General features: G+C 46.2%; 1 protein-coding gene across 1 annotated transcript in view; it reads right to left on the bottom strand.

Moving 5' to 3' along the window:
* The window catches only part of COL5A1 (collagen, type V, alpha 1), a 156,309-nt gene that overhangs the window by 44,047 nt on the left and 87,076 nt on the right, over nt 1–25,186 (bottom strand). Inside the window, exons 12-26 of the mRNA XM_010570808.1 lie at nt 21,663–21,737; nt 20,007–20,099; nt 17,032–17,088; nt 16,817–16,870; nt 16,111–16,164; nt 15,190–15,243; nt 12,715–12,768; nt 11,831–11,884; nt 9,886–9,930; nt 6,976–7,029; nt 5,716–5,760; nt 5,037–5,090; nt 4,371–4,415; nt 3,075–3,128; nt 646–690 (exon numbers count right to left, since the gene is read on the bottom strand). Of these exons, the coding sequence (XP_010569110.1) occupies nt 646–690; nt 3,075–3,128; nt 4,371–4,415; nt 5,037–5,090; nt 5,716–5,760; nt 6,976–7,029; nt 9,886–9,930; nt 11,831–11,884; nt 12,715–12,768; nt 15,190–15,243; nt 16,111–16,164; nt 16,817–16,870; nt 17,032–17,088; nt 20,007–20,099; nt 21,663–21,737 (837 nt within the window). The remainder of the gene's footprint in view (nt 1–645; nt 691–3,074; nt 3,129–4,370; nt 4,416–5,036; nt 5,091–5,715; nt 5,761–6,975; nt 7,030–9,885; nt 9,931–11,830; nt 11,885–12,714; nt 12,769–15,189; nt 15,244–16,110; nt 16,165–16,816; nt 16,871–17,031; nt 17,089–20,006; nt 20,100–21,662; nt 21,738–25,186) is intronic.

Consider the following 25,186-nt stretch of genomic DNA (forward strand, 5'->3'; position numbering starts at 1 on the left):
TCGTGTGACGCCAGCCAGCCAAACGGCTGTGGCTGTGGGTTGTGCTCCGTGCAGCACCCCAGCGAGGCGCGAGCGGATGTCCATCAAACTGGACCGCGCTCTAATCAAAGACTTTTCACAAACGTAATGTTTTTCAAATGAACAGGACACAGCAGGAATGCAGATGGTAAATCTCCCGGACAGACAGATGACTGTATAATTCAAGGACTCTAGCCTCCAGCAATATTCTCAAATATACTGTTGAAGAGGGACTTTGTGGGGAAGGGGAAGAAAAAGGAAGACCAGGAATACAAAAAGAGTTATTTTCTGCATTCCCTGTGCCATGAAAGATACTTATTTGTGTCTGATTAAAAGAAAGCTTCCCTTCACGGTTTCAGTTTTCATGTGCACTGGGTTATGGAGCGCTGCTTGCCAGAAAAGCCGAGAGGAGCAGAGAAAAGATGAACCCAAGCACCAGAAGAGCCTCCCAAGCAGATGAAAGCTGGGCTCGGCTTTCAAATTTCAACAGGGTTTGCTTCTTGCCACCCCCACTGACCCACATCCCCTGGCTGGCCGGCCATGCCTGGAGAGCCCCATGGAGATATGTCTCCATCCAGCTACCATCATCTTCCCCTTAGCAGTGACAAGGATTTTGTTGACACCTACCTGGCTCCCCTTCTCTCCAGGAGGACCTTCCTTGCCGGGATGACCCTATTAATAAAAAGAGACAAAGAGACGAGGGAAACGGGTTTAGTGCACATCTAATGCTTCATAAACCAACAAGCTCGTTCAGGCAGCCGCAATTTATTTCTAAGAGAACAGTTGCTCTCCAGGAAGCTCTTACTGATACAAGTAGCCCCCCAGAAGCCAAATTGCAAGAGTAAGCCTTCCCCAAAAGGAAGAGAGCTGCATTTGGGTCTTTGGTGGTATTCTGCCTGGCTATTTTACACTTTTACTCTTCACCACCTTTCAGCAGAGAAGCACAAACCATTTTACAATATTTCTCACATATTAGAATACCTCACTGAGTTCAGCAGCAAGCAGCATATAAATTTTGCAGACAGGAAAACAGATAAAATTAACTCCATGTGTTAGCAAACTTGTGAAGGTCACAAGATGCCCAGACTGGTCAGGCCCCTCATTAATTTCCTAATTCCTAGAGTCCATTACAAGTTCTCATGACAAATGCTCAGCTAACCTGCATCCCCGTTAGACGCCGGCTGGCTGGACGTTGGCCAGCATTCCTCTTGAGATTTGATGCTGAATAACTCAACATCCAAGAGTTTCCAACACATTCTCATTCGTAGGCTTGAGAAGCCTTTTGCCGGGGTTGCAGTCAGTAGAAAACAGAAGTGTGAATTACCTCAGATACAGCTTGGAGGATTAGTGAGAAATGGGGGAAATCCATGAAAGTAGTTTTTAGTGTTGATTTCCCTACTGTCGGAACCAAAATGGAACCAGGATGGAAGATGACTCTTGGGTTGGCAATGTCTGTACAAAAGCAATAAGCCCCTGCAAGGGCACTCACTGCCACCCAGGGACCTTCCATTTTATAAAGATGATGAAAGCACATCCAGCTGCTCTAAAGCCACTGAGACCTTGTGCACTCAATGGTTTCTTTACTTATGAACTCTCCTCTAAATACACAAATGACTTGCTACCAATATAACAAGGAAAATTGTAAGAGTATTTTCCATCATCAGTCTTCAGAACGTGAATGTCAGACAAGCTGGACTTCATAAAACAAGCTGGTTTAATAAAGAAACAAAATGACAGCTGTCATTTTTACATTAATGAAAGGTAGGAGAAAATGCAATCTGAATTTATCCTGTGAGTTTAAACATCACCAAAAGCATCAGTGCGCAAAGCGGGTCATATAACTGTGCTTGCCTTCAGCTCCTGATATCTCTCTGCACCCCAGGGGAGGCAAAATGGGATTGCAGCAAGATTTCAAAAGCCTTTGTCCACTCTGCACTAAATCATCACCATTTTCAAAATGCCCATCTCCATTACTGCTATTAAGATCAAAAATTGATGAGCAACTTGGTTGGCTTTCGCGGTGAGATGCTTCAGGCCCTCAGGGATTTTCAGATATCTTCCAAGACCAATTTCTAAAAAGAGAACATGGGCGGGTTTTTCTCCTTAGGAAGAGCAACCCACGTCCTTACAAACCTACAAAGGGTCTGCAACCTACAGGGCTACCTGTGGCAAAGGGCCTGTGCCCGTGCCCATGCCCACCCACACATGCTCAGCTTGCAGGTCTTATGCAGCTTTCAGTCTGCCTAAAAATAGACCTGGCATCTTCTCCAGCTGAACTTCCCTGGAGGCTGCTGCAGGAATTTCACATCAAAAGCTACAGCTTTAGAGATGTTCTGGGCTTTGCTTTAGCTGCTCTGTTGACTCAGCTAACAATTGTACGAATGTTCAAAATGCCCTCCATAGGAATGATAATCCCAGGGTGGGAAATGTAATTTTTTTTGCCATGCTCTGCATTTGCATTAGTGGAATGTAACTATTTTACATTTATCATTCTTAAAACCAGGTGCCTCTGAGGTGTGTAAAAATGAGATCACGTTTAAAGGCCAAAGATTTTTTTTAAGACCAATTTCCAGAGGAAGAAGCAAATTATGTTTAAAGTAGCATTAGGAGGAAGCTGCAGGAATCCAACGTTGACATGCAATTTCAACCTGTCCTTATCACCGTTCTGCAGCAGTGCCCAGCAGCCCTGAGCGAGACGAGGACCACCCTGCGCTAGTGCTGCAGTACGCGTAAACGCACCCGCAGGAGACCGTCCCTACATCGGTGAGCTGCCAACCTACGTAAAACAGAGAAGAGAAACAGGAGGAGGGCAAAGAGAAGCCCGAAGAGATGGTGAGAAGTACCTGGTGCTGCGCAGCGAGGCCGAGCAAAGCTTGGAGCAGGGACGGGGCTTCTCAAACTCAAACCCTTCAACCCAGCTGAAACGCGGGCAGGGTGAGCCTGACCTTGCAGGTTCACGTGTTCCACAAGCCCATGGTGCACCCCAGGGGGGATGGGTGCAGGATCAGGCCCCACAGCCCTGATGCCAAGCAGAGACCCGGGAGGGGACGACTTACCGGAGGACCATCTGCACCAGGCATGCCAGGAAGACCGGGTTTGCCCAGCGGCCCCTAAAAACAAACAGAAAATCAACAGCTGCAATGGTCAGAGTCTCCAGAGCGTTGGAGGACAGGGCTTTTCAGACACATTTCTTGCTTTTCCTATCTGTCAAAGGCTGCAGAGAGGTGAGTCTGCTGGAAAAGCTGCTGTAACTTGTAGGGAGTCTGCTTATTTCTGTGGGCAGAGTTGCTCCAGCATCCTGGGATGCTGCAATGTTAGTGCTGGCACCTCACACGTACAGACACGATACAGCAACGAGAGCTCAACAGGAGATGCCGGGGCACGAGGCATCAAGCTGCTGTCCTGCCAAAAGGGCACGATGCTGCAGGAGGACATCTCCTCCTCCTCCACAAGTGGGAGGTTATCAAACTGTGGGGCTCACTGGTCCAAGAAATGCCCATTCTTTGGTGACAAATGGCAAGGCGATTAACTGGCAAAGGAAGAGCAGAGCTGCCTCAGTCGACTGTGCTTGCTGCTTTAACACCATTCAATGATTACCTTTTTAATTAAGCAACCCCCTGATTTCTCACACCACCAAGGAGTGCCACTGCTATTGGGAGCGCGTGACTCAGCACTGAAACCCGAGAGCCCTTTATCTGGCAGAACTGCTAATGTGCTCCTTTGGAGGATAATTATCGATAATTGGATAACCCCTCGCTGCCAACACAAGCAGAGGATTCTCCCGGTGCACGCGCCGGGATGCATGCTGTGTCCCTACTCAACGGGAGCTGAGCGAACACCCGGAGAATTACTGCTCTGTAGGCAAAAACTGCTCCCTTTCTTTAAATCGTGATGGTTTAAACAAACTGGGCTGCCTGGGGGGAACGAAGGCCAGCACCTACCCCACATCGACAGCAGTGGAAAGTCAGAGAGAGCTGGAGCAGGTGGGGAGGAGGCAGAGGGAGGGGATCTTGGTCGAACGAGCCAAATCCATGGGCTCTTCCCATTACCATCCTACTCAGACTTCCAGGCATCTAGCCCACAGAAAAAGACAATTTTCAGTCCTCTCCTAATGTTTTACCATAGGCTGCCTTCAAAATGTTTCTCTTAAGAGGGGAAATGAATGCAAATATTATGAATTAGAGGTAAACCATGCTTTCTTGTCTCTCTTCTGTCTGGAATGAGAGGCATTAGACTTTCATAGACACGGCTGCAAACAGATGTTGCATATGGGGCAAAGGAGCAGATGAAGTAGCAAATGCATATTAATGGCAACAGTTGTCTTAAGTCAGAGCTGCAGTATTTAAACGTACTTTCTCTCCTGGGGGACCGATCGCGCCTTGTGGACCTGGAAGACCCTGTGAAAAGAAAACAACTAGGGTCATTAAGGAACAAGTTATTCCTTCCAAAAGCATTTTGGCAGTGCCTCAGCTGAGCATCATTCTAGTGCCTGCGACGGCTGGGGATTTCCCCAGCTCCATTCATTCTCAAAATGTCTTGCGAGGGACGATAAAATTTCATTTTTGCACGGCATGCTTCCTCTGGAGAGCTGCACTGCTCTGCCATGTGCAGCCAGGCTCATCCCCAGGATGGAAACATAGATGCTCTGAGGAGCAAGACTTGCTGAGAGCCGTGGAGAAGGCTGACAGCAAGGCTTGGACATCTGTATTACCCATCTGGCTCCAGAGCAACTGGACCGTGGGATGCTAAAAATCAGACATGAGCCACAAGATGTGACTCGGCCGAGGAGACTGCTTGGACCTGGGTTTGGCTTTGCATCGTGGCAGCAAAAGCCAGGTGAGAACCAGAGGGATCTGAAACTGGGAGCATTTTCAGGAAGATTTTGGGCCAGCGATGTATCGTCAAGCCAATTCCCAGCAAATTCCCCTTATTGCTGGTCCCGTCTCTGGCGGGGTAGCAAAGCTTGTTCAGAATTATCATTCCTATTTCCACCCATGGAAAAGGAGTTTTCCTCTTACCTGAGCACCTGGGTTACCCTGCTGTCCTGGGGGACCCGGCTCACCTTGAGGACCCTGCGAGGAGACAAGGGCAGAGCTAAAGGTAGGAAAGGCGAGAGCGGAGCCGGTGCTTCCTCGGGCACCGCAGCTCCTGCCCCGCTCCCTCCTGCAGCATCTCGACACCCTCTCTAACCCGCTGCCGGTAACGGAGAGCTCCTGGGAAAGGGAAACAGCTTCTCTCTGCAGTGGGATAGGGAGGGGTGAAGTTATTTCAGGGCACGACCACTTCTCCGCATGGACACGCAGCCCAAATGAGCTGAGCGGGGCTTTAACGCTACCTGGCTTTGCATTGGCTCTTCTGCAGGGAGTCCGTTTCATCCGATTAGTACAAAGTATGAGGCACATAAAGACTTTTTTTTCTCTCAGTTAAATTACTATATTTTGATATTCATTAGAACAATACACATCTCGATGAAAATGTTTGATCTTTCATGGGGAAATAATGTGTAATTCCATCAGAAATTATAATAAATTAACATCCATTTGCTGTAGGAAGATACTCTCTATGGTTTTCATAGGCTCTGATAGGAATCTAGACCAGGCTAAAAAGCAATTAGCAAATCTAATTTAATAGAGTACATTTTACATTTCGCTCTATATAATATCTGAACTGTCTGTAAAATTTGCAGTGAAAACATACCACATTCCCCTTGGGACCTGTTTGTCCATCCATACCAGCCACACCCTGAAAAAGGATTTAAAAAACAGCACTAAGAAGATATCTCATTATTTTGCACCACAAAAGCAGAGAAATTGCCATAAAAATAACAAAACATCAGGAGGCCCTTTGGATCACGTGGAAAGGGAACAATTTTCTAAAGGTGTTTGGTAAAGCAGCCAATTCCACAAATCCAGTTTACACTTTAAAAAGTCATTTCAGTGTTTTCCCCACTGGTTTAACCTGCCTGTGAGGCAGAATCAGTGCCAGGTCAAGCAAATCCTGGCTAAGTACCGCAGCCGGATTGCCTCCAACAGCGAGCAAGAGCGGAGTAACAAATGAAAAGGAAAAACTGGACAAAAGACCTCGCTCGGGATGCAAATGCATCGTTCAACAAAGGCAGCGGGTGAAGGCAATGGGCTGCGCTGCCTTGTGCCAAAACAAAAGCCAACTGGGGTCAAACGCTCCCTGAGCATCTTCATTAAGGGGGTAACGTGGTACATGGTTCGCTGGAGATGTCCCACTGGGGGTTCCCCTGTCACCGTTTTGCTCTGGACCAGGGCAAGGTACCTGGGTGTAACGGCATGCTCGTAGCAGTGAGACAGTTTTGGAGCCGATCCTGAACCCTTGTTAAATTTCAGCAGGACTAGGAGCTCAAAGTGAAGATGTCTTTGCATCCCAGGAGGGGTTAAGGGCTTCGCAACGCTCACCATGAAATGCTGACACCTTTAGCTCTAGCAGCAGCCCGGGTTTCGGTTTTTAAGTTCTAGGACCTCAGTGAGCTGCAGTGATTTACAGAGAGAGCCCCTGCATCAGCACTTCCAGCAGCGCATGACAGATAAGGTGACTGTCTCCTGAATAAAAAACGGCATGTTCTTTCCTCGGCTTTCGCCCAAAATATGAACAAACCGCTTTAAAGTCTCACCAGCCCTCAGGCAAAAGTTAATAGCAAAGCCACTGTGTTAATAACTCTCATTCTTCCCTTTCAGCCTGAGCGAGGCATTAATATTTACTCAGGTAGGCCAAATCTTGAGTTGCCGTAAATGGACGTGACGCCACTGAAAATGGGGGAGAAAATGGACTTTGAGCCATAACTTTTTTTTGAATACCACTTCTTTTCATTGCACAGATGTATAAAATTATGCAGCTGTATTATCTGCTTGAATGACTAACGGGGACAGGGTATTTTGCCCAGAAAGCTCAGCTGCCTGCCTGAGGAGGGCGGCAGCCCCGGGAACTCACCGGTGGCCCCGGGGGTCCCGGCGGCCCCTTTGGTCCCAGCAGTCCTCGGGGTCCCTGTTGGGGGAAACAAACGGGGTTAGCATTTCCAGTGCCCCCCCATGCTGCCACGAGCATGGATCGGGGTGAGCTTGTGCATGGCTGAGCATCGCACTGCCCGGGGAAGCGTCGGGGCTGGCACGGCAATGAATTTGCTGGTTTTGCAGTAACAAGCAGCTTTCTTGGTTTACAAACTGGTAAGAGAAATCCTGTATGCACATATCCTTGAATTATAAAGATTAATAGTATAGGCACAGACATTTATTCTTCAGATTGGAAGAAGGCCCACTTAAACCAACTTTTTTAAATTTAATCATATTCCTGGATTACCCTGTAATGCACACGATGATGCAAAACACTTTGCAGCCAAGTCATTCTAGCCAGGGATTATTATGAAGAATGACCTGATACCACTAATGGATCATTAGGGTTAGCATTTCAAAATCTCTCCAGATTTAATTTTTATCATTGACAATCTATACAACTCAGCAAGGCTGGAAAAGGTTTTCAGCCTGCAGCATAAATGTACATTTTCAAAGGCATTTGGTTCTTAAACCTTCACCAGTCAGGACTCCTGGTATCACAACGTTTTCTTTCCATTTCTAGCTTTCTCACCAGATTTAAACTTGCATCATCTTCAGGGAAATTGGTAGGATTGGAGCATCACACTGACTGAGCAGAGACATGGCAGGAGAATTGTATTCATTCAATAGGAAGCTTTGCAAATCACACTCCAGCACCTCCTGCACCTTGAACCTTCAGGTGGGTGTTTGCAGTAAAAGGAAAGGGATGGGGTCTCGTGTGCACCCAGCTGCAGATCTGAAAGCTCACCTTTTAAACACAGGCTCTTTCTTAAATTAGGGCCCATAGGGGAAATCTGGGTATTTACAAGGATGGTGCTCGTTCACTGTCACAGAGGAAAATGGTTCTTGATTGATGGGCAGTTTTATCTGTCTGCCCAAATATTATATGTCCCTTTTTATGATGCAGAGAGGACAGAGGAATTAAAATGAAATGTTACAGGATAAAATAGGAGACATTAAGAAAGCGTCTGATCTTGGAGACTATGGGGATTTTGATCCCGCAAAAAAAAGCAGTTTGCAGCAAAAACTGGATGCATGGACCAAGGGGTCTGTCCCAGCCACCAGAGACCTTCACGGGCTGAAGCCTTGCACGCTGAGCCCCAGCAGAGCAGAAACTCTGCTTGTATCAACTGGCGATGGGAATTGGAAGGAAATGGAGTGGGATGAAGAGAAACAAATTTTGAAGTCCCACCACTAGTTTCAGTTACCATTAAATTTGGAAAGACCCTCTTTTGGCTAAGGGCAGAAAAAAAGACAAACATGCAGATTTAGGATGAAAAGATTTAGATTTATGACAAAAAGTTTCCTGTAATGCCATTTAAACCTTTACTCTGGCCATCTCAGCTATTTTTACTCATGTTGCTGAAATAAACTTCCCTGCATGCATTATCATCATTTAAGTTCCTCTTCTGTTACTGTGTTACCTGAGCACATAAATGCTTTTAAGAAGTTAATAACCCATAAGTTATTGCTTAGACATGTGCTAAGAAGATAGCCGAGTTGATTAATCTTTCCCAGAAGTTAATCAGACATCTCATCTATAATGTAGCTCCAGTGAGTCTGTAAATGCCAACCCTTCCCTTTCTCATATGAAGTGTGTCCAACAGTTCTCATCAATTACTCTCAGGCCACCACGCTGGGCCTTAGAACAACAAAATAAGACATTTTGAAAGCAAAGCCGATGGTAAATGATAGATAGCTAATGTTCTTTTCATAACAAAGGAAATGCATTTTGGATGAAATAAGCAGCCAACAACTGTACTACACACAAAAATCTACAGACAGCCAGAAGCAGAGTTTACCATTGCCAATAAAGTAAAAAATACTTGGTATTGGGGAAAAAAAGCTTGCAGAGTCTCAAATTGACAACCCAACTCTTTCTTTTCAGTGGGATACTCCCTGAAAGCATTTCTTTGGGTTGGTCAGGAGATTTTTGTTCAACACCACTAGCATCTCCTTTTAACCTTATTGATACCAGGAACTCCCTCCTTCACTAGCCCTGGTTCAGCTGCTCGGGTGTTAGCAGCATGTGGAGGCCCAAACATTGACGAACTCTTCAGATTTATGAAGTTTTGTGCACTGTGAACAGAATATTGACCCCACTGAAATCAGGGCAAAAGTCCTCTTGAGCTCAATCCTGCCAGGGCTTCATCCTGAGATTTAAAATGGATCACACACTGCACAAAACTAAGCATGTGGGCAAGGGAACTGCATGGCTAATTGTTGCCATAGCCAGTGCAACAGCAGACAAAACCATTCCTCACTGGAGTTTGCTATGAGCACTCACGAAAACTGTATTTTACATGTTTACCATGCATAATTTCTACCCCAGCCTACTTACCTGAATCCTAAATAACACGTCAGGAATAAGGATACATGCAGGAAAGGTATGAGACTAATCTAAGCTAAACTTTACATTTAAAATTATAGGGTTTAAATTTCAAATGCTAGCCAAAGAACAATCAAAATAAATGAGAATTTTGCTCATTAAAAAAAAACAAACAACAAAATATCAACCGAACAAAAAACCCCAGAAAGTATCCTCTTTTCTTGGTAGCCATCTTAGTAGGAAAAAAAAAAAAAAGCAAAACAGAGTTGTTAAAGCAAAGATAACTCTCTAAACCATTCACATGGATCCTCAAGCAAGAGAAGCTCAGTCCCTACAGGACCTGAGGGGTCTTGCTTAGCAGCAGCAGAGCTGCCCCATGGGACCCCTAAACCACCGTTATCATATCAAGACCTTGACCAAAGCAGTGCTGCTGTACATCAAGCCAAAGGAGGAGATACTCACAGGTTCTCCAGGTAGACCTCGGGGTCCAACTTCTCCATCGTCTCCCTGCTCAGCAGCAAAGGCGCAGAGAGAAGCAGCAAAAGAGACAGAACAAACCAGTTATATTTCAGTCACATCCCAGGTGTTGCATTCTTATTAAATAACAATCACACAGAAAACCAGCTTCCCTGGAATAATCATAGAATTGTTAAGGTTGGAAAAGATCTTTAAGATCATTGAGTCCAACCGTTAACCTAGCACTGCTAAGTCCACCGCTAAACCATGTCCTGAAGTGCTACATCTACACATCCTTTAAATACCTCCAGGGATGGTGACTCCACCACTTCCCTGGGCAGCCTGTTCCAATGCCCAACAACCCTTTTGGTGAAGAAATTTTTCCTAATATCCAATCTAAACCTCCCCGGTGCAACTTGAGGCCATTTCCTCTTGTCCTATCACCAGTTATTTGATAGAAGCGACCAGTACCCACTTCACTACGACCTCCTTTCAGGCAGTTGTAGAGAGCGATAAGGTCTCCCCTCAGCCTCCTTTTGTCCAGACTAAACAACCCCAGTTCCCTCAGCCGCTCCTCGTAAGACTTGTGCTCTAGACCCTTCACCAGCTTGGTTGCCCTTCTTTGGGCACACCATAATAAAAGGGTAGCCGTGCATAAGGAAGACCTCGGAAGCCTGGAGACTAATACTGCGTGTGCAGAATTTACCGAGGATTAGAAATGCTGTAAGGATACTTCATAATTCACATCGATGTTTATAAAGATGGATTTTTCTAATAGACAAGATATTGTAGAAACAATTCAGGGCGTGCGAGTCAATAACCACAAGATTTAACACCAAACTGAATGGGAAGCCAGCATGGCAGTGCTGCCCTGGGAACGTGATTTAGCCAAATCAGCCTATGTGCTCCTCAGACAAACCAGAGGCAGCAAAGGGGTAATTGCTCACCCCTCCACTCCCACCTCCTGCTGATGCCCCACTGATCCCCCAGGAGTATTAGATGGTGCTTTCTTTAAGTTGCTTTTAAATCACCCAAAACCTGAGGCTCCCTCTTAGGAAATCAATCCCAGCAGCCAGTTCTTGTAAACCCTCCTCTTCTGCTGATAAAATTCATGCTCTTTTTCCCAGTTATGCCCTCCGAGCTTCTCTCCCTGCACACTTTGAATGGTTTCTTTTTCTCTTTAAGATTAAGGTTCTCCAGAGACTCGTTCTTCCCCCACAAGACATGGGTTTGGTCTTTTCAACTTCAAAGCCCTTTACAGCTGCAACTAATTAATCCTCTCAACCTCGTGGTGAAGAAGGTGTTGTTATCTGTGCTTTACAGGGGAAACAAATAGCCAAAGGTGGAAAGCAAACATCATGGAAGGGGATTAGAGCCTGGGAAATCCATACTCGCTCTTCCAGTTGAACCGCACACTCCTCACAGCAATGGATTCGGCATTTTCAATCTCTCCTCTTAAACCAGCCCTTCCAGACCTGTAATCACTTAGTTTGAGTTTTGCTAGAGGCCTTCGACTATTGACTACACAGTGTGGAAGAAGTGAACAATTTAATCTTTGATTCCCTCATCTGTCTAGAATTTCAGTTCCCCAAGTCTTGCTGCAGTTTGCTGAATCTTAGAAAATCAAAAGTGATGGCTTGCATGCCTAGAGGATGAACATTTTTCTTCTGTTATTTTTTTTAACAAAAACTGAGGCTTTTGACCAGATCTTTAAAAACAAATTCTTCTTTTCACTTTTATTCCCATCCCCTTGCTCTGTTTCCCACTTGCCACGGCTCCCCACAGCATCCCCAGGACACAAGGATGGGGTGCTGCCGCTGCCGACCGGCAGCGGACGACGTGCCGGTGGCTGCCTGCTCTTGCCACATCTCTAGCTGATATCACATCTGCTTCTTGTTTACAGGGGTTAGTTATGAACTCAAAGGACTGCTGAATCCAGAGACAGACTTACCCTCTCCCCATCCTCTCCGGGTGCCCCCGGTGGTCCGTGAGGGCCTGGCTCACCCTGTACAGGAAAGGCAGAAAAAGCTTCAGAGAAGGCAGACACACTCTGGCAATGGAAAACATTGGGTGAAGTGGATAAACCCAAGCAACGGGCTTGACTTTTCTGCCCGCGTGGGCTCCAGCACTGACAGACTCGTGTCCTCCAGGGACTAGAGCTCATGGGATTTACTGGTGACCCTTCGGCAGGGGTCCGGGAACCGGGCGGGCGCCGTAGCTCCTTCAGGAGAGGAACTCGGGCTCTGCATGCGGTTATTGCTTTACCCAAGGCATGCTATTCCATTTCTGGCTGATTAAGCATCTCTCTCAGGCACCGTCTTCCCTTTCCTGTGTAGCTTGTAATCACAATGCAATCTCCGCTGTTCAAACACTCCCTTACTTTATAAAGCAATGGCTGCACTCTCTAGGGAGGGGAGGCATGAACAGCCTGCCAAAATAACCGGCTTCTTGCATTTTTTCCCCATTGTTTAATTATAAAGTAAAGAGAAGAATCCCATTATAATTTCTGGCAATTTCCATCCACAACTGCACTGCCTAAAAGCAGGTTTTGCTTCTTGCTTTATTTTTCAGTCTGCATTTTATTAAGGTGATTTTTTTTCCCCCTTTCCAATTTCAAGCAGTCCCAGAAGGATCTTGCAGCTTCCCGGGATGTGAATGCAGTGCCTGGGAGGGATGCTGTGACATCCCACACGCTCTTAGAGGACACTCTCATCCTCTCCTAATTGTGGCTCGTCCCCAGCAATAGCTGCCCACCCCCCAGCACCTCCCAGCCACCTCCTCCTGCCAAGGTTTCATTACAGACCATGGCCAGAAGACAAGTGGAAGATAACTTACTCTATTTCCCTTCTCACCAGGCAAACCAGCCAAGCCATCAAACCCTCGGTCACCCTAAAAGAAAGACCAGTTTAGTACACGTTTCCACCTGCTGTTGAATAACTTTCCAATTTGTTTCCTTTCTGTGTCAAGAAGGGATCGATTTTCTCCCTCAGGCATTCAGCCTTCACCTCCCATCAGACCAGTGATGATTTCAAAGTTATAGATTAAAAAAAGAAAAAAGCTCAAAGTAATTTTAACTCCTCCCTCTTCCCTCAGCACCTACGGTTTTAAATGTTTTTCCATGTGGATTTCAGAGCTTGTCTGGGTGACTCCTCCATGATCTAAAGCATCTATCTCACTTCTGGACAGGTTCTTCTGGTCCAACTATTTATTTATTTTAATTTTTTTTAATTCCATGGAATTACAAACGACAATCCACTGGTGAGCAAACTGGACACGTATTCCCACGTCTGCCAACACGTCCCCAGTCACCACCCTAAACTTCACTGCAATCCACCCCATACAACCTCTTAACCCTCCTGGACACTCCAAGGAAACAAATACCTACACAATTAAGTTCTGGAAACTGTCTTAATGAAGTCAAGGTCAGAAGACAGATCTGTTTAGACCTATAAAGGAATGTCATCAGCTGGTAAATTTGGTGACTTTACATGGATGCTTAAGGGTATTGCAAAAGGAGCATCTCCTTGCTACCCTGCAAAGAGCAGTTTGCTCTGCCCGACCCCAGCCTGAGCAGGCACACAGCCAGCTGTGAGACTGGGGACGTATAGGGGATATATAGCCCCAAACTACCGATACTGGGAAGGCAAACCAAGGCAAGGATGGCTCCCCGAAATACCTCTTTTCTATCTCCAGTAGCTCCTGACACTGCCTACTGCTGTAAAGGCAGCTCTGGGCCAAACAGAGCTTTGGGCATCCTTCTGGGGAGCATGATGCCAAGCCCGAAATAATGAGCTCTGCTAAAAGGCCGGGTGTGTTAATTTGTGCTTGGCACTGTGTTGAGAAAGTCATGCAACCTCACGCTGGCAGAGCGCAGGCAGCACTTGCCAGCATCTGCCTGCAAATGACCGGGCAAACGTCTCCTAAGTGCGCTCCTCACATACCCTGCCCGCGTCCCTGGATGCCCCCAAAGGAAACAGGCAACTCTGAGGAATTCAAGTGTGAGGAAGAAAAAGCAAAACCCCGTTAGTCCTAGAGCAGGTGGGCAGCAGGAGCCTGCCTTCCCGGGGTTTTCGCCCATGCCCACGCAGCTCCTCTGGGTCGGTATTTGGAGAGTTCACGGTGAACCATGGGCAAGCTGCAACAGGGTTTCTCTCCAAACTTGTGCCCTATTCCAGTCTCCTATGTTCCAGGGGGAAATGGGGACAGGAATGCACAGAGACAGCCTTTTCCCAAAAGCCTCAACTCTTTGGAAGAGAGAGAAGACACAGGGGCGTTTACAAATTGTGGGTGATGCCATCTCCTAACACCCAGGGCAGAAGGCAGCAAGCACCACCCAGGAGATAGGAAAGTCCCTTTTTACATTCTGTACTATTTTCACATTCTAATGGCATGTGAAAATAGTACCTGCTCCTCTCTTCCACAGATCCTTTGCCTATTAGCAAAGAAAGGAAAGTCGATTACACCTGAGCAGATCACAGGACGGATCGGGCTGGCCAAGATACACCCAGGGTAACCAACAGCTCTTTGCTCTTGGCAGGCCCTAGAGCATCGCTCTGTCTCTGCTCACAGCAAATTTCCTTCTCCTTTCCAGCACTGCTCGTTATTCTGTTTTCCCTTCTTCCCTGGCATCCACTCCTTTGAGGGCAGTCGACACTCATTAAAGCACTTTACTGGATAAATGATTTGCAGTCTCCTGTCTCTGTATCAAAACCCCCCATCTATTCCAGCTTTAAGTATCTACATAATAAAGTACTTAAACCTTCTAATACGTGATTCCCTGAGCAAACTTTCTCTGCATTCAATTTCAGTGGCACAGCTTCTTTCTTGCTTGATAATACCAGCAAATCACAGCTGCATGAAGGGATTTTGTCTCAAATAAAAATACAGGGCATTAAAATTCCTCACCACACCTTCTACATTTCCTCACCCAGTTAATAGGTATTTTTTTGGTAGTTACATTTTAGGACGTTTCCAACCGCTCATTCATGTTTGTTTTTCGTAATTGGGATTCCAAAGTATTTGTTCTACGACTGCAGCCAAGGGAGCATATTTCATTCTTAAGAGGATCCAGCAATTTAAAAAATTTGCATCAAAAAAAAAAAAAGGAAAAGAAAAGATAGTTATTCTGCCTTCCAGGTGTGTTTTTAACTTCCCTGTCTCAAATGTGGAGCCCATGACTTCACAGGAGTTGCTGGACCATTTCAACAACCTCCTCTAAGCAAGGTGGGCTCCTTCTGCCAAGGGTCCCTCAGTTCATGCTTGCTAAAACGCAGATGCAGATTCCAAAATCACATAAATCCGTGGTGCTACCTTTGGTCCTGTCTGGCCTGGCATTCCCCGGGCACCATCGCTGCCAGCTCGTCCCTGCAACAGAGAAAAGCGAAGTCAAATACAAAGGGTAAGGCAGGACCCACAGGGACATCTGCTCTTTGGTCTGTGGCCGAGTGAAGTTTTATTTAAGTCAGAGCTCGCCGGCTGGGGAGCAGCTTCCCTTGGCGAGGGAAAAAACTGCTGGTCTGGTTTTGAAGCGGCATCCCGGGCTCAGCCTGGTGCTAATGAGGGGTGTGAAACAAACGGCAACGAAGCTGCTTCACTACGTGGGATGCTGGGACATGGTCATTGATTTTAATTTGAAATAATTATCTTCCAGCACATTTTAAGTTATGCTAATGACAATGTCCACGAATTGAAATGAGATAATTTTTAAATTTTTTTTTAAGGAAGCCAGAACTGGGGCATACAAAAGACTTTCTCATTTCCTCCTCTGGCAAGCCAAATCACGATGAGCCAGAGGATGGCGTAAAATAAAAATCAGCATCGGGGATATTGACAGAGCAAGTGAGCACGATTTATCCCAGCTCCAGAAACCCTCCAGGGACTGGATCCTCCTTGTGCACTACTGAGACTTGGGGACTGTCCAAACCAGCCCAGAGCATTTATGCAGCTACAACCTCGATGCCACAGAGCAAAAAAAAAAAAAAACAAAACCAAAAGACGACAAAAGAGTGGGAAGCATGGAGTTGCAGCTCTCTCCACACCATCCAGCTTTTAACTCTCATCCTCATTTGTGTCTGCCCAGATGGACAGAGAGGTCCTGGACAAGCCACCGGCTGGCTGCCAGCCTGCTCTTGTGCAACGCTCTCGGTGCTCAGAAATTGTTTGGCAGCGGAAACGATTTCTAGCAGAAATTGTACTTAATGCAGTCGTCAGCGCAGCTCCCGGGACACTCACCCTACGGCCTGGTTTTCCTGCCGGACCGGGAGGACCCTGGATGCCTCGTGGACCCTGTAAGGCATCAAGGAGAGAGGAAAAAATGCCATCACCTAAAGCCACGACAGACAGACCAACCCAGTGCCTGCTGGCATTGAAAATCAGGCGCTGCTGGGGCTGTCGGGGTCACCAGGGCTACAAAAATGGGACGTGAACCCCTCGAGCAGAGCCTGCGGTTCAAAACACACAGGAAAGGCTCAGGACTGAGCATCTCTGGGCAGGAATTGCACGCGTTTATCCACGAGGAAGCTTGCGCCCTGCAAGCAGTTCCATGTGGTGGAGACAAATCACTTCCCCCACCGTTAGAAAATGGGAACTTTCCCTTAATACAGGATTTACGGCTTGGAAGGACAATTTTCTGAGCATTAGCGAACTCCCCACACTCCAACCTATCTCGTATTTACAGGACTCCTCCGCGGATGTCTTTGCAGAAAAGAACTACCACCTGCAGAATTTTACACTGTTGGCTTAAAATTACGTCTTGAGCCTGCATTTGGATACTGGAAGGGGCATTTATATACAAAACAGATGTTTCCACACCTTCCTGCTTTCAGCTGGCATTGGGTTACTGAATCGCTCCTTCACAACAACCTCTAAAGCAGGACTGGCTGCTCCGTGCCTTCGTTCCCCCCAGACCCCCCCGGTCACCCAATTTACCCATTCTCACCTGAGGTCCCATTTCTCCAGCTTCTCCTTTTAGTCCTCCACTGCCCGGGGGCCCCTTTGGACAGAGAACGTGATTTATTACATTTTTTTCCACAACAGGGCCAGAGGGAAGTTTCATACCAAGTTAAGAAAGAGCTATTTGTGCAGGTAACCCAGAGCATCCACGGAGCCAGCACCAGCTGGCCCTGCGCCGTCCTTGCTTGCCCGTTCACTTACCATGGGACCCGGCCGCCCCGTCAGACCCATTGGACCCGCTGGTCCTCTCAGCGCCAGCTGCAACAAAAATAAAAGTCGCTCAGTCGGTGTCTCTGCTCCGTCGCTGCAATGGGACAAAGCCACCATCCCACCACCAGCCACATCAGAACCACAAATCCTTGGAGCAATGTCCATACTCTCCGTGAATTGACCCAAGAAAGTCCAACTTGCTGTCCCACCAACTCCTTTCTGCATCCACAAATGGGCAAAGCCCCCGGACGATGCATGGGTTTGCTGAGAGGACGTATGGACCTACACCCCGTCTGCCTGTGAGCATCCTTCCCCCCGTACACCCACTCTGCACTGCGCACGTAAAGTACAAAATCCTATAGACGCACCCTGGCGCAGACCCAGGGCAGATGGGGGGGTGAGGAGTTACCTGCATTTAAACCAGATGAGAATCTGCCTCTGCAGGTCAGATCCCCTTTCCATCATCACATATAGGTACAATAAAATGGATGCTTTTGGCAACAAATTATTCAAGGTAGATATCAAAACTTTATCTGGACAGGCTATAGGGGTTTTCTTCCCATGTATTTATGATCGTAGTTCAGTTTAGGAGGATTTTTTCTTTATGATCCTAGGAGTTAAATTTCAGAAAAATTTTTTTTTTTTTTTTTTTTTTTTTGTTACTATTTAATATCCTAGCATGACATTTCTATTTGCAACAGGGGGCTTTTAGCTCAGTAATTAAGGAGTCATGTAACCATGTATCAAGTCAGTAATTTCCACGGTGGGTAATGGGGCTGGTCTGCACTTTAAAACATCACTCGGACAATTTGTTCCCTCGTGACAATTCAACACTTTAAAAGAGTTGTAATTATCTGTGTACTCCAGTAATTAAAATCTACCCATGATTGCACTTGGAATGGCATAAATATTGCACAAATGCTAGATTATGTGGCATCTTTTTACAACACCCCATTAAAAGGGAGATGCTCTGAAACAGTGCCGGCTGGGACAATGTTTGGTGTCTAATGAAAGCCAAATTTTAAGGGAATAAATCAACCTAATAATGCAATTAACAACAACGATAACAAGAAAAACAAACCCCCCAAAAGGAAAGAAGATAGCCTCCTCCCTGCAGGACTCCTTTTCCATTCCTGCCATATCCTGTAACTTCCCCACAAAAAAAAAGGTAAACGTCATTTATTTCCCTTTCTGCTTCGGTATCAGGGTTTTCAGCTGAAATTGTCTGACAATAGGTTGACGTTGACCAAGAAATAGATTTTTTTTCCTTTATGGAAATATTCAGGTTTCCATCCACAGCCCAAAAGTCACCCAGGATTTGTTTGTGTTTTTAATTTTTTCCCAAAAACTGAAAATTAGAAAAAACAGAGAAAAGGGACTCTGAGTAAGGGGAGGGAGGTTCTTTGTTTTTTCTTAACAGTCACAATTTTCAACAGGCAGAAGAAAAAAAGAACAAAAGCAGAGAGTCTGAGAAAGCAGCTGCTTCTCATGAAATGTTCATCTGGTCAAAACCCCTATTTCCCAGCAAAATAAAACACTGATGGAAGAACTGTAGGCAGCCTTGAAATTAAGACTGACATGGTAACACCAGAAACATAATCCACGGATATTATTGTCAGCACAAGGTTAACGGACAGGAAAATGCAGTGGCTGGTGGCATCAGGGCCCTGGAGTCTACCTGAATATGTATAAAATCAAACCCCTTTGTAAAAGGGGAGTTGGATGGAAACCCGAATAGACCCAGCTGAGACAAAGCCCTCGTTATAAACCCAAAAGGGTGAAATAAATTGCTTTTTAGCCTATTTCAGCAGACCAGCCCAAAAAGTCTGTGCTAAAGCGACCGCCAACAGCTCTGAATAACAGACGGGCTACGTCCGAGCCACACATCCCAGCTGCAGACAGATGTGGGCTTCGGACACCTAAGCTCTGCGCCTGGATGACTGCGTTTGGCAGGGAGAGGAGCAATGCCCCCAAAGCTGCGTCCCTTTGCAAACTGCCCCCTTAAACTATCTTACATTTTCTTCTTTACTGCAAGGATGTGCTTACAGCCAGAATTTGGTCCCTCCTGGGCAAAGATCAGGGCAAACACAGCAGGAGGGCACTTGTGGGGTCCCCACGTGTTCCCTCCTGCTGTAATTGTGCCTCTCATACCTCTGCTTTTAACATGTCAGTGATCAAACGTAACTTCACACAAGCACTCGTGGAAGAAAAATTCCAAAGCTGTACTGGCTAGAAATGAAGTTTTATTTTGAACAGATGAGTACGAAGCCTTATACGCTAAGGTACTCATCTAGGCAGGGAAGAGGAGTTGTACTGGGAATGTGCACGGCCGATCTTGTTTCACCAGCGAGCCTACATAATAAACACCGCCAGGGATTATTTGATCATCAATCAATAAGGTCATCCAAGGTAAAAAAGGCTGCATGGATAGTCATCATGTATTTCCAAATAAAAATATTGAAGAAAATTGCAGTCTGCCTGTTGAGATTTGTGGAGCTGGGAACAGCTTACATCTGTGACGTATGCGCAATTATTACAATTTACTGGAAAAAACCCAAACAAACAAGCAAAAAAAACCCAAAAGGAAGGAAGAAAACCCCTACAGCACACACCACAAGTGTTCATATAGACTCTTAAAACTGTCAGCATAAACATCAAACACTATTGAAGCCAACAGGTCTATGTCTACCGGCACCAGCAGAAGGTCTGGTCCGAGGTCTGTAGGCAATTTAAAAACACATTTCTAGGCCCTTGCCTATTGCTGGCCATCAGTAAAAGGCCAAGTCATCCAGATGGCACCACCTCAAGCCAGGCAAGCGACTCCACCTCAGATGAGAGGCTGTTACCACCACCAGCGCCACGGATGGTGCGAGCATGAAGACATCTCCTCCGACATGTTTATTCTGGTCCTCCTCCGCTTCCTTGGGTATCTGCTGCAAGAGACATCCCCACCGCCCTTCACTTACCCTGGCCTGCTGCAGGATGGCTTGGGCTTGGGCCTCCTGGGCTGAAACAAGAGGTCCTTTAGAGCCAGCATCTCCTCCTCCACTAAAGCGGAACTGACGGGAACAAGATGGAGAAAGCAGGTCACAGGGTCGCTGTCCCTCCACCCTCATCCTAGCCTAAACGACTCCGTTCAGCACGACTGACCCAACCCCATCGCGGTCCTTCCAGACCATCCTATTAACCATCGTGTTCTCAGGTCACCCAGCTCGCCGGCACGAACCGACCGTTTCCCACGTCCCTACCCGCACGGCAAACCCTGCCAGCTCGAAGTAACGCACAATAAGAGGGATTGTAGGCTGTGAATTGTGAGGACCTCACGCACCGCCGTTCAAAACTAAATGCAAAGTTCTCACGGGGCTGATACTCCCCGTGTGGATGCTGTTGGCCAGGAGACCCCCGGAGATGGGGTTGCATCAGGTTATTTGGCTGTAGCTGCCTGTTTGCCCCAGGACAAAGGCTGTATTTCTCGAGTGTGGCAGCGCGCTTCAAAGAACAAAGTTTGGCTTACTGTTCAAGCCAGGATCCTTCAGCACACAAAGGATTTAAAAAAAAAACAACCAACCCGAGCATTAATGTTTTATTTTCCAAAACTTGAAAGGGAAGGAGTTGAATGTTTTCTTCTGCCTCTTCCACCCCCAACAGCTACAAGCTCACTTTCCAGGACACACACCCTTCTCCTGCCTCAGCTGCATGTATGTTTGGCGTTTTGCAAGAAGGACTCTCCAGGCTGCAGAACCTACTTGGACAGCTCTTTCCCCTCCATTTCACCTCTGCATTTTGCTTGGTTGGCGCTAGGTATACGACCACACAAACTTGGCAAGCAGATTCAAAGAGATGCAATTTATAGGCCTACGGTTGGTTACTGTAGGGGCCAACAAATGTATTGTAATGGCCAGCTAAGCTCCATGTTGAGCACTTGGCCCAGGCTGTCCTAGGCACCCTGCCAGGAACCTACGCAAGTATCACCCTACCATGTGGAGCCCGTACAAGAGTGCTGCGGTTTTTCACTAAAGACTCTTTCCCTTTGGTACCTAACCACTTATTTTCAGCAGCTGGTTTCCTTAAGGCTTTCTCACATCAAAGCAGACACAAAATATAACCGTTCCTTTAGCATCCCAGGACCAAGAAGGCTGACTCGGTACTTGCTAACTTCATGTAGGAGAAAAAAAACAACGCAAATTAACCACTGGTCATCAAAAGGGACCAGTTCGTTCAGGTGCTCATAATTTTGGCACCTGCTTTGAAGAGCTGTTAGAGGTTCTTCACCATAGGAGAGAGGGTTCTGCCTGGAAATTGGGCCCTTGGAGGTGTCTTCAATCGCTTTTTCATGATTTTCACTCTCCAGCACCACGGTCAGTCAGAATCACTTAAGCTTATTCATTGCTTCTGGAAAATTTAACCTACCTGCCCTGTGCTTTTGACCAGTGAAGAAGATACAGTGCTTTGCAAAAAGTAAATTTACAAAGGGAACCATCGGGTTCCATCTTTTATACCAAGGAAGATGTGTCCTTGGTGTAAAAGAGATGGGAAACTTCTACAAGAACAAGCACCAAGCAGTAGCAAAGCCGAGAAGCCCAACTCGTTTAAATGCTTTTTTTAGTTACACTTGTACTTACAGGCAACATAAGCATTGTCCCTGGTGGTCCTGGTAAACCATCTGCTCCTGGAAGACCTGGGCGACCAGGTGGTCCCTACAAGAAGAAAAAATAAAAATAAACTTCTATAGCATCCTTTTAGTCATATCCATGTATAAATAGTCATAGCTGCAAAGGCATATATCACAATACAAAGGTCTCCCTATCTTGACAGACAGGCATTGAGCATGCAAGGCATCCCAATGCTATGGCAAATTTTGTGGAAGCACATCTGTAAGCACACAGGATTTTTCTTAGTAATTCCCTCTTCTTACGTCCTGGCCCCCATATTTCCAGGGTCTGCCATATGCAATTTTCGAGTGAGCAATAATGGTCTTTCCAATGTTCCAAGTTAACGGAATCAATGTTTAGTTGGGTCTCTTAAAGCCTATTAAAAAAGCATATGAAACTTTGTAACTCAGGTCAGTGAGACAGACACGTGGAAAGATAAATACTTTTCCATACATGTTCAGTCACCTGGGTCATTCCATTTTTCTCTCTTCTGTCTTTTTTTTTTAAGTCCTATGAGGCTACTTCCATCTACAACGGAGTGATCCTGTCAGCAGCTTTAAATCAGTAAAACTCTGAGGATCTCAATGGAGCTGTGCTGATTAACATCAGTTGAGTATCTTTAACTTATACTAAAGAAATGAGTATGCAGTAAAAGATCTATTGATGAAGCTATAAATAATCAAATATGGGCAATTTTCCTAAGACAGCCTATAGATTATTTGTATTCCCAACTGTGTACTTGGCAAAAAATTTAAGTTAACCCAAATTCGCACATCCATCCAGAAATCCTACATGCAAATGAGGATGACATCCAACTACTCAATGTGCGTGCCTAATTGCAATTTTCACACCAGCTTAAGGAGCTGAAGGCAAGAGTGACTTGATCACATCCCAGTGAGGGCAAGAGGAGCCCTGGTGCTCATTTCATGGCAAGACAGACACGACTGCCTGGCCAACAGCTCAAGGTTGAGGACTTGGACGCTGCCCTGTTTAGCGAACACCGATAATAAATCTATCTGCGGAGAACCAAAGCTCTTGGAAGGGCAAGCAACAAACACCTAATGTTAGTTTTTACTCTCTTCAAACTGCCTGAAGCCCTCCAGCCTGTGCAGACACCAAACAAAAGTAAAAATAAAACCCTGCCACAAATCACAGACATATACGGGCACGCTACAGGGACACAAAAGAGCCAGACCTTGCCCCAGAAAGTTGCACGCTCACCCCGCAAGGCAAAGGGAGATGGATAAAGGTGGGAAAGGGAGGAGGGAAAGAGAAATAGATAACAAAGTCCCTAAAAATCAGGACATTTAAAAAAACACAAACAACTGAACCAAAACATTTGACGCGTTATCCTTGCCCCACCGTCTTCCAGCGAGATCTTGGCACGTCTCTTTGCATCTTTCACGTCTCCCTGGTCCCTCTTCTTCCATTCCCTTTATGCCATGTTCAGCTTAACTTTTCCCTCATCATCTCCCTCTTAAAAAGGAACCCAAAACGTTCAAGCCAAAGTTTCAAGGACTAAATTAGAGCCCAGCACCAGGGTGGGGGTGAAGAGCTGCCACTACTCCACCCTGCCCCAACCCAGGCATCGCTCTGGCCGGGCTGCGGCTGGACCTGCCCCACAATTACAGGGCAGAGCAGCGCCGTGGATGAGGAGCCGAGGTCTGCACCGCAACCGGCCCGGAATAACAACGCTGCTCCCAGTGCTGCAGCAGACAGCGCTGCAGCCAGTGATTTATCAGCCAAAAAAACCCAGCAGCTCCCTCAGCACCGAAGGGAGACTGCATAACACACCAGCCCATCCATTTTTCAAGACAAGCTCATGATGTTGCGTTCATGCTGTTTACTTAGTCTGGCCGACACCGGAGTCCCTGACTCCGCTGATGAGGTGCAGAGGGCAGTCCCATCTGTTGGAGCAGAAGCACAATAAATAATTTAGGCCAGACTCATTTTATATAATAAACTTTCTTCCCTCTCTCTCTCTCTTCTCCTTTAACTCCGGTCCTGCAGATGATGGATCGGGAATGAGCTTGTTTATCTCTCTGTATGTACTCTGCCTGACAAATGTTGATGCAATGTTTTTATACATAAGCGCCTCTTTTTGTTTCAGGTTGGGTGTGTGAGGTCTTTTCCTTGTGGGGTGGAGCAGCGGGGGGCAATGGTGTGGAGGGAAATCAAACCCATAAAGCACTTTGTAAATTTAAATTCATGAATGCCTTTAAGAAATGCAGCATGCCAGACTCTCGGTATAAATCTGTGTCACTCTCATTATGTAAATAGAGATTTGCTGATATATAGCAGCCAGGGATGGGGACTTCAACTTTCATTTGGTGCAGTGCTCTAAAATGCCATGCTGAGTGCAAACACTAATGCAATATTTCAAGGGAACATTTAAACTGAAACCTCAGTGTGTTAGTGCTATAGGGCTCCTTGAGTAGCAGACAGTGACAGACAGAGTGGTGCCCAGCAGCCTACAGTATTGAGCCTCAAAATTTGCCTCAAGTGTTTCTCTCTAGGATTATTTTTCTGCCATTTTCAGCCCTGGTCAGAAAATTATGCAACAGAAGATCTTTCTCACAGTATTTGGGGTCTTCTAGGTAAGGCAGTGCTTGCCCTCTGAGGGGAAAAAAGGGCACCCTGAAAACGTCAAGACTTTCCGAACCCCAATAAGGGTTTTAGGGACCTATTACACTTCTGAGATGCAAAACTGTCCTCAGGGGGACTAAGTCCATTGGGATGCAATGACTGCATGGTCTTGGAAGACACAGCTATTGCTTTGCGACCAGCCTTGCCCCAGAGGCATGTTGATCAAGCCCAGAGCACCCAGACACCCCAGATTTCCAAACACACAGTGGGGTCGCTGACAGAGCTGCAGTTTGCTCTAATGCTGCAGCTCATCTCGTTCAAAGGAGCACATTTTTCCCACTTTCCTCATTCCAGTCTGGAGTACCCATGAAACAGCTCTCTGGTCTCCTAAGTGCCGTATTTCCTTCTTCCCACTGCTCAAAGAAACCTAAGTCATCCTAAACCTCCCTCCCCCCAGATGAGTCCTCTGAAACCTCCCACAAACAGGCTGCTCTGCAGCTTTGCCGGTGACGCAAGCTCTTCTTCGCGTTGTAAAATAACTGGGATAAATGAACAAACTGACATGATGAATAAAACAGAGCTAAATGAGTGTTGGCCAATATTAACATAGCTGAATATTGTTGGTATATTAATTCAGTGCACCTGCTTGATTGCAAATAAAAAGTCTTTCTATCAGATGCAGGCATAGGAAATGTTCCTCACTGTACACATATAAGTGTCATGTAAATTCATGAGCTATACGCAGGGTTAATAATAAACAAATTAAAAGAGGAGCTGCTCTAATTGAAAAGGAGTATTTTAATACAGTTGCAGTTCCTGGCTCTGCAAGTTCATCACTTCTCTATGCACAATATGTTGTATTACATTCTGTTCTGGACACTCAGAAAAGCAGGATGTGCCGTTTGTGC

Source organism: Haliaeetus leucocephalus, unplaced genomic scaffold (genome assembly GCF_000737465.1).
Source record: "Haliaeetus leucocephalus isolate CR32 unplaced genomic scaffold, Haliaeetus_leucocephalus-4.0 Scaffold306, whole genome shotgun sequence".
NCBI classification, from domain to species: Eukaryota; Metazoa; Chordata; class Aves; order Accipitriformes; family Accipitridae; genus Haliaeetus; species Haliaeetus leucocephalus.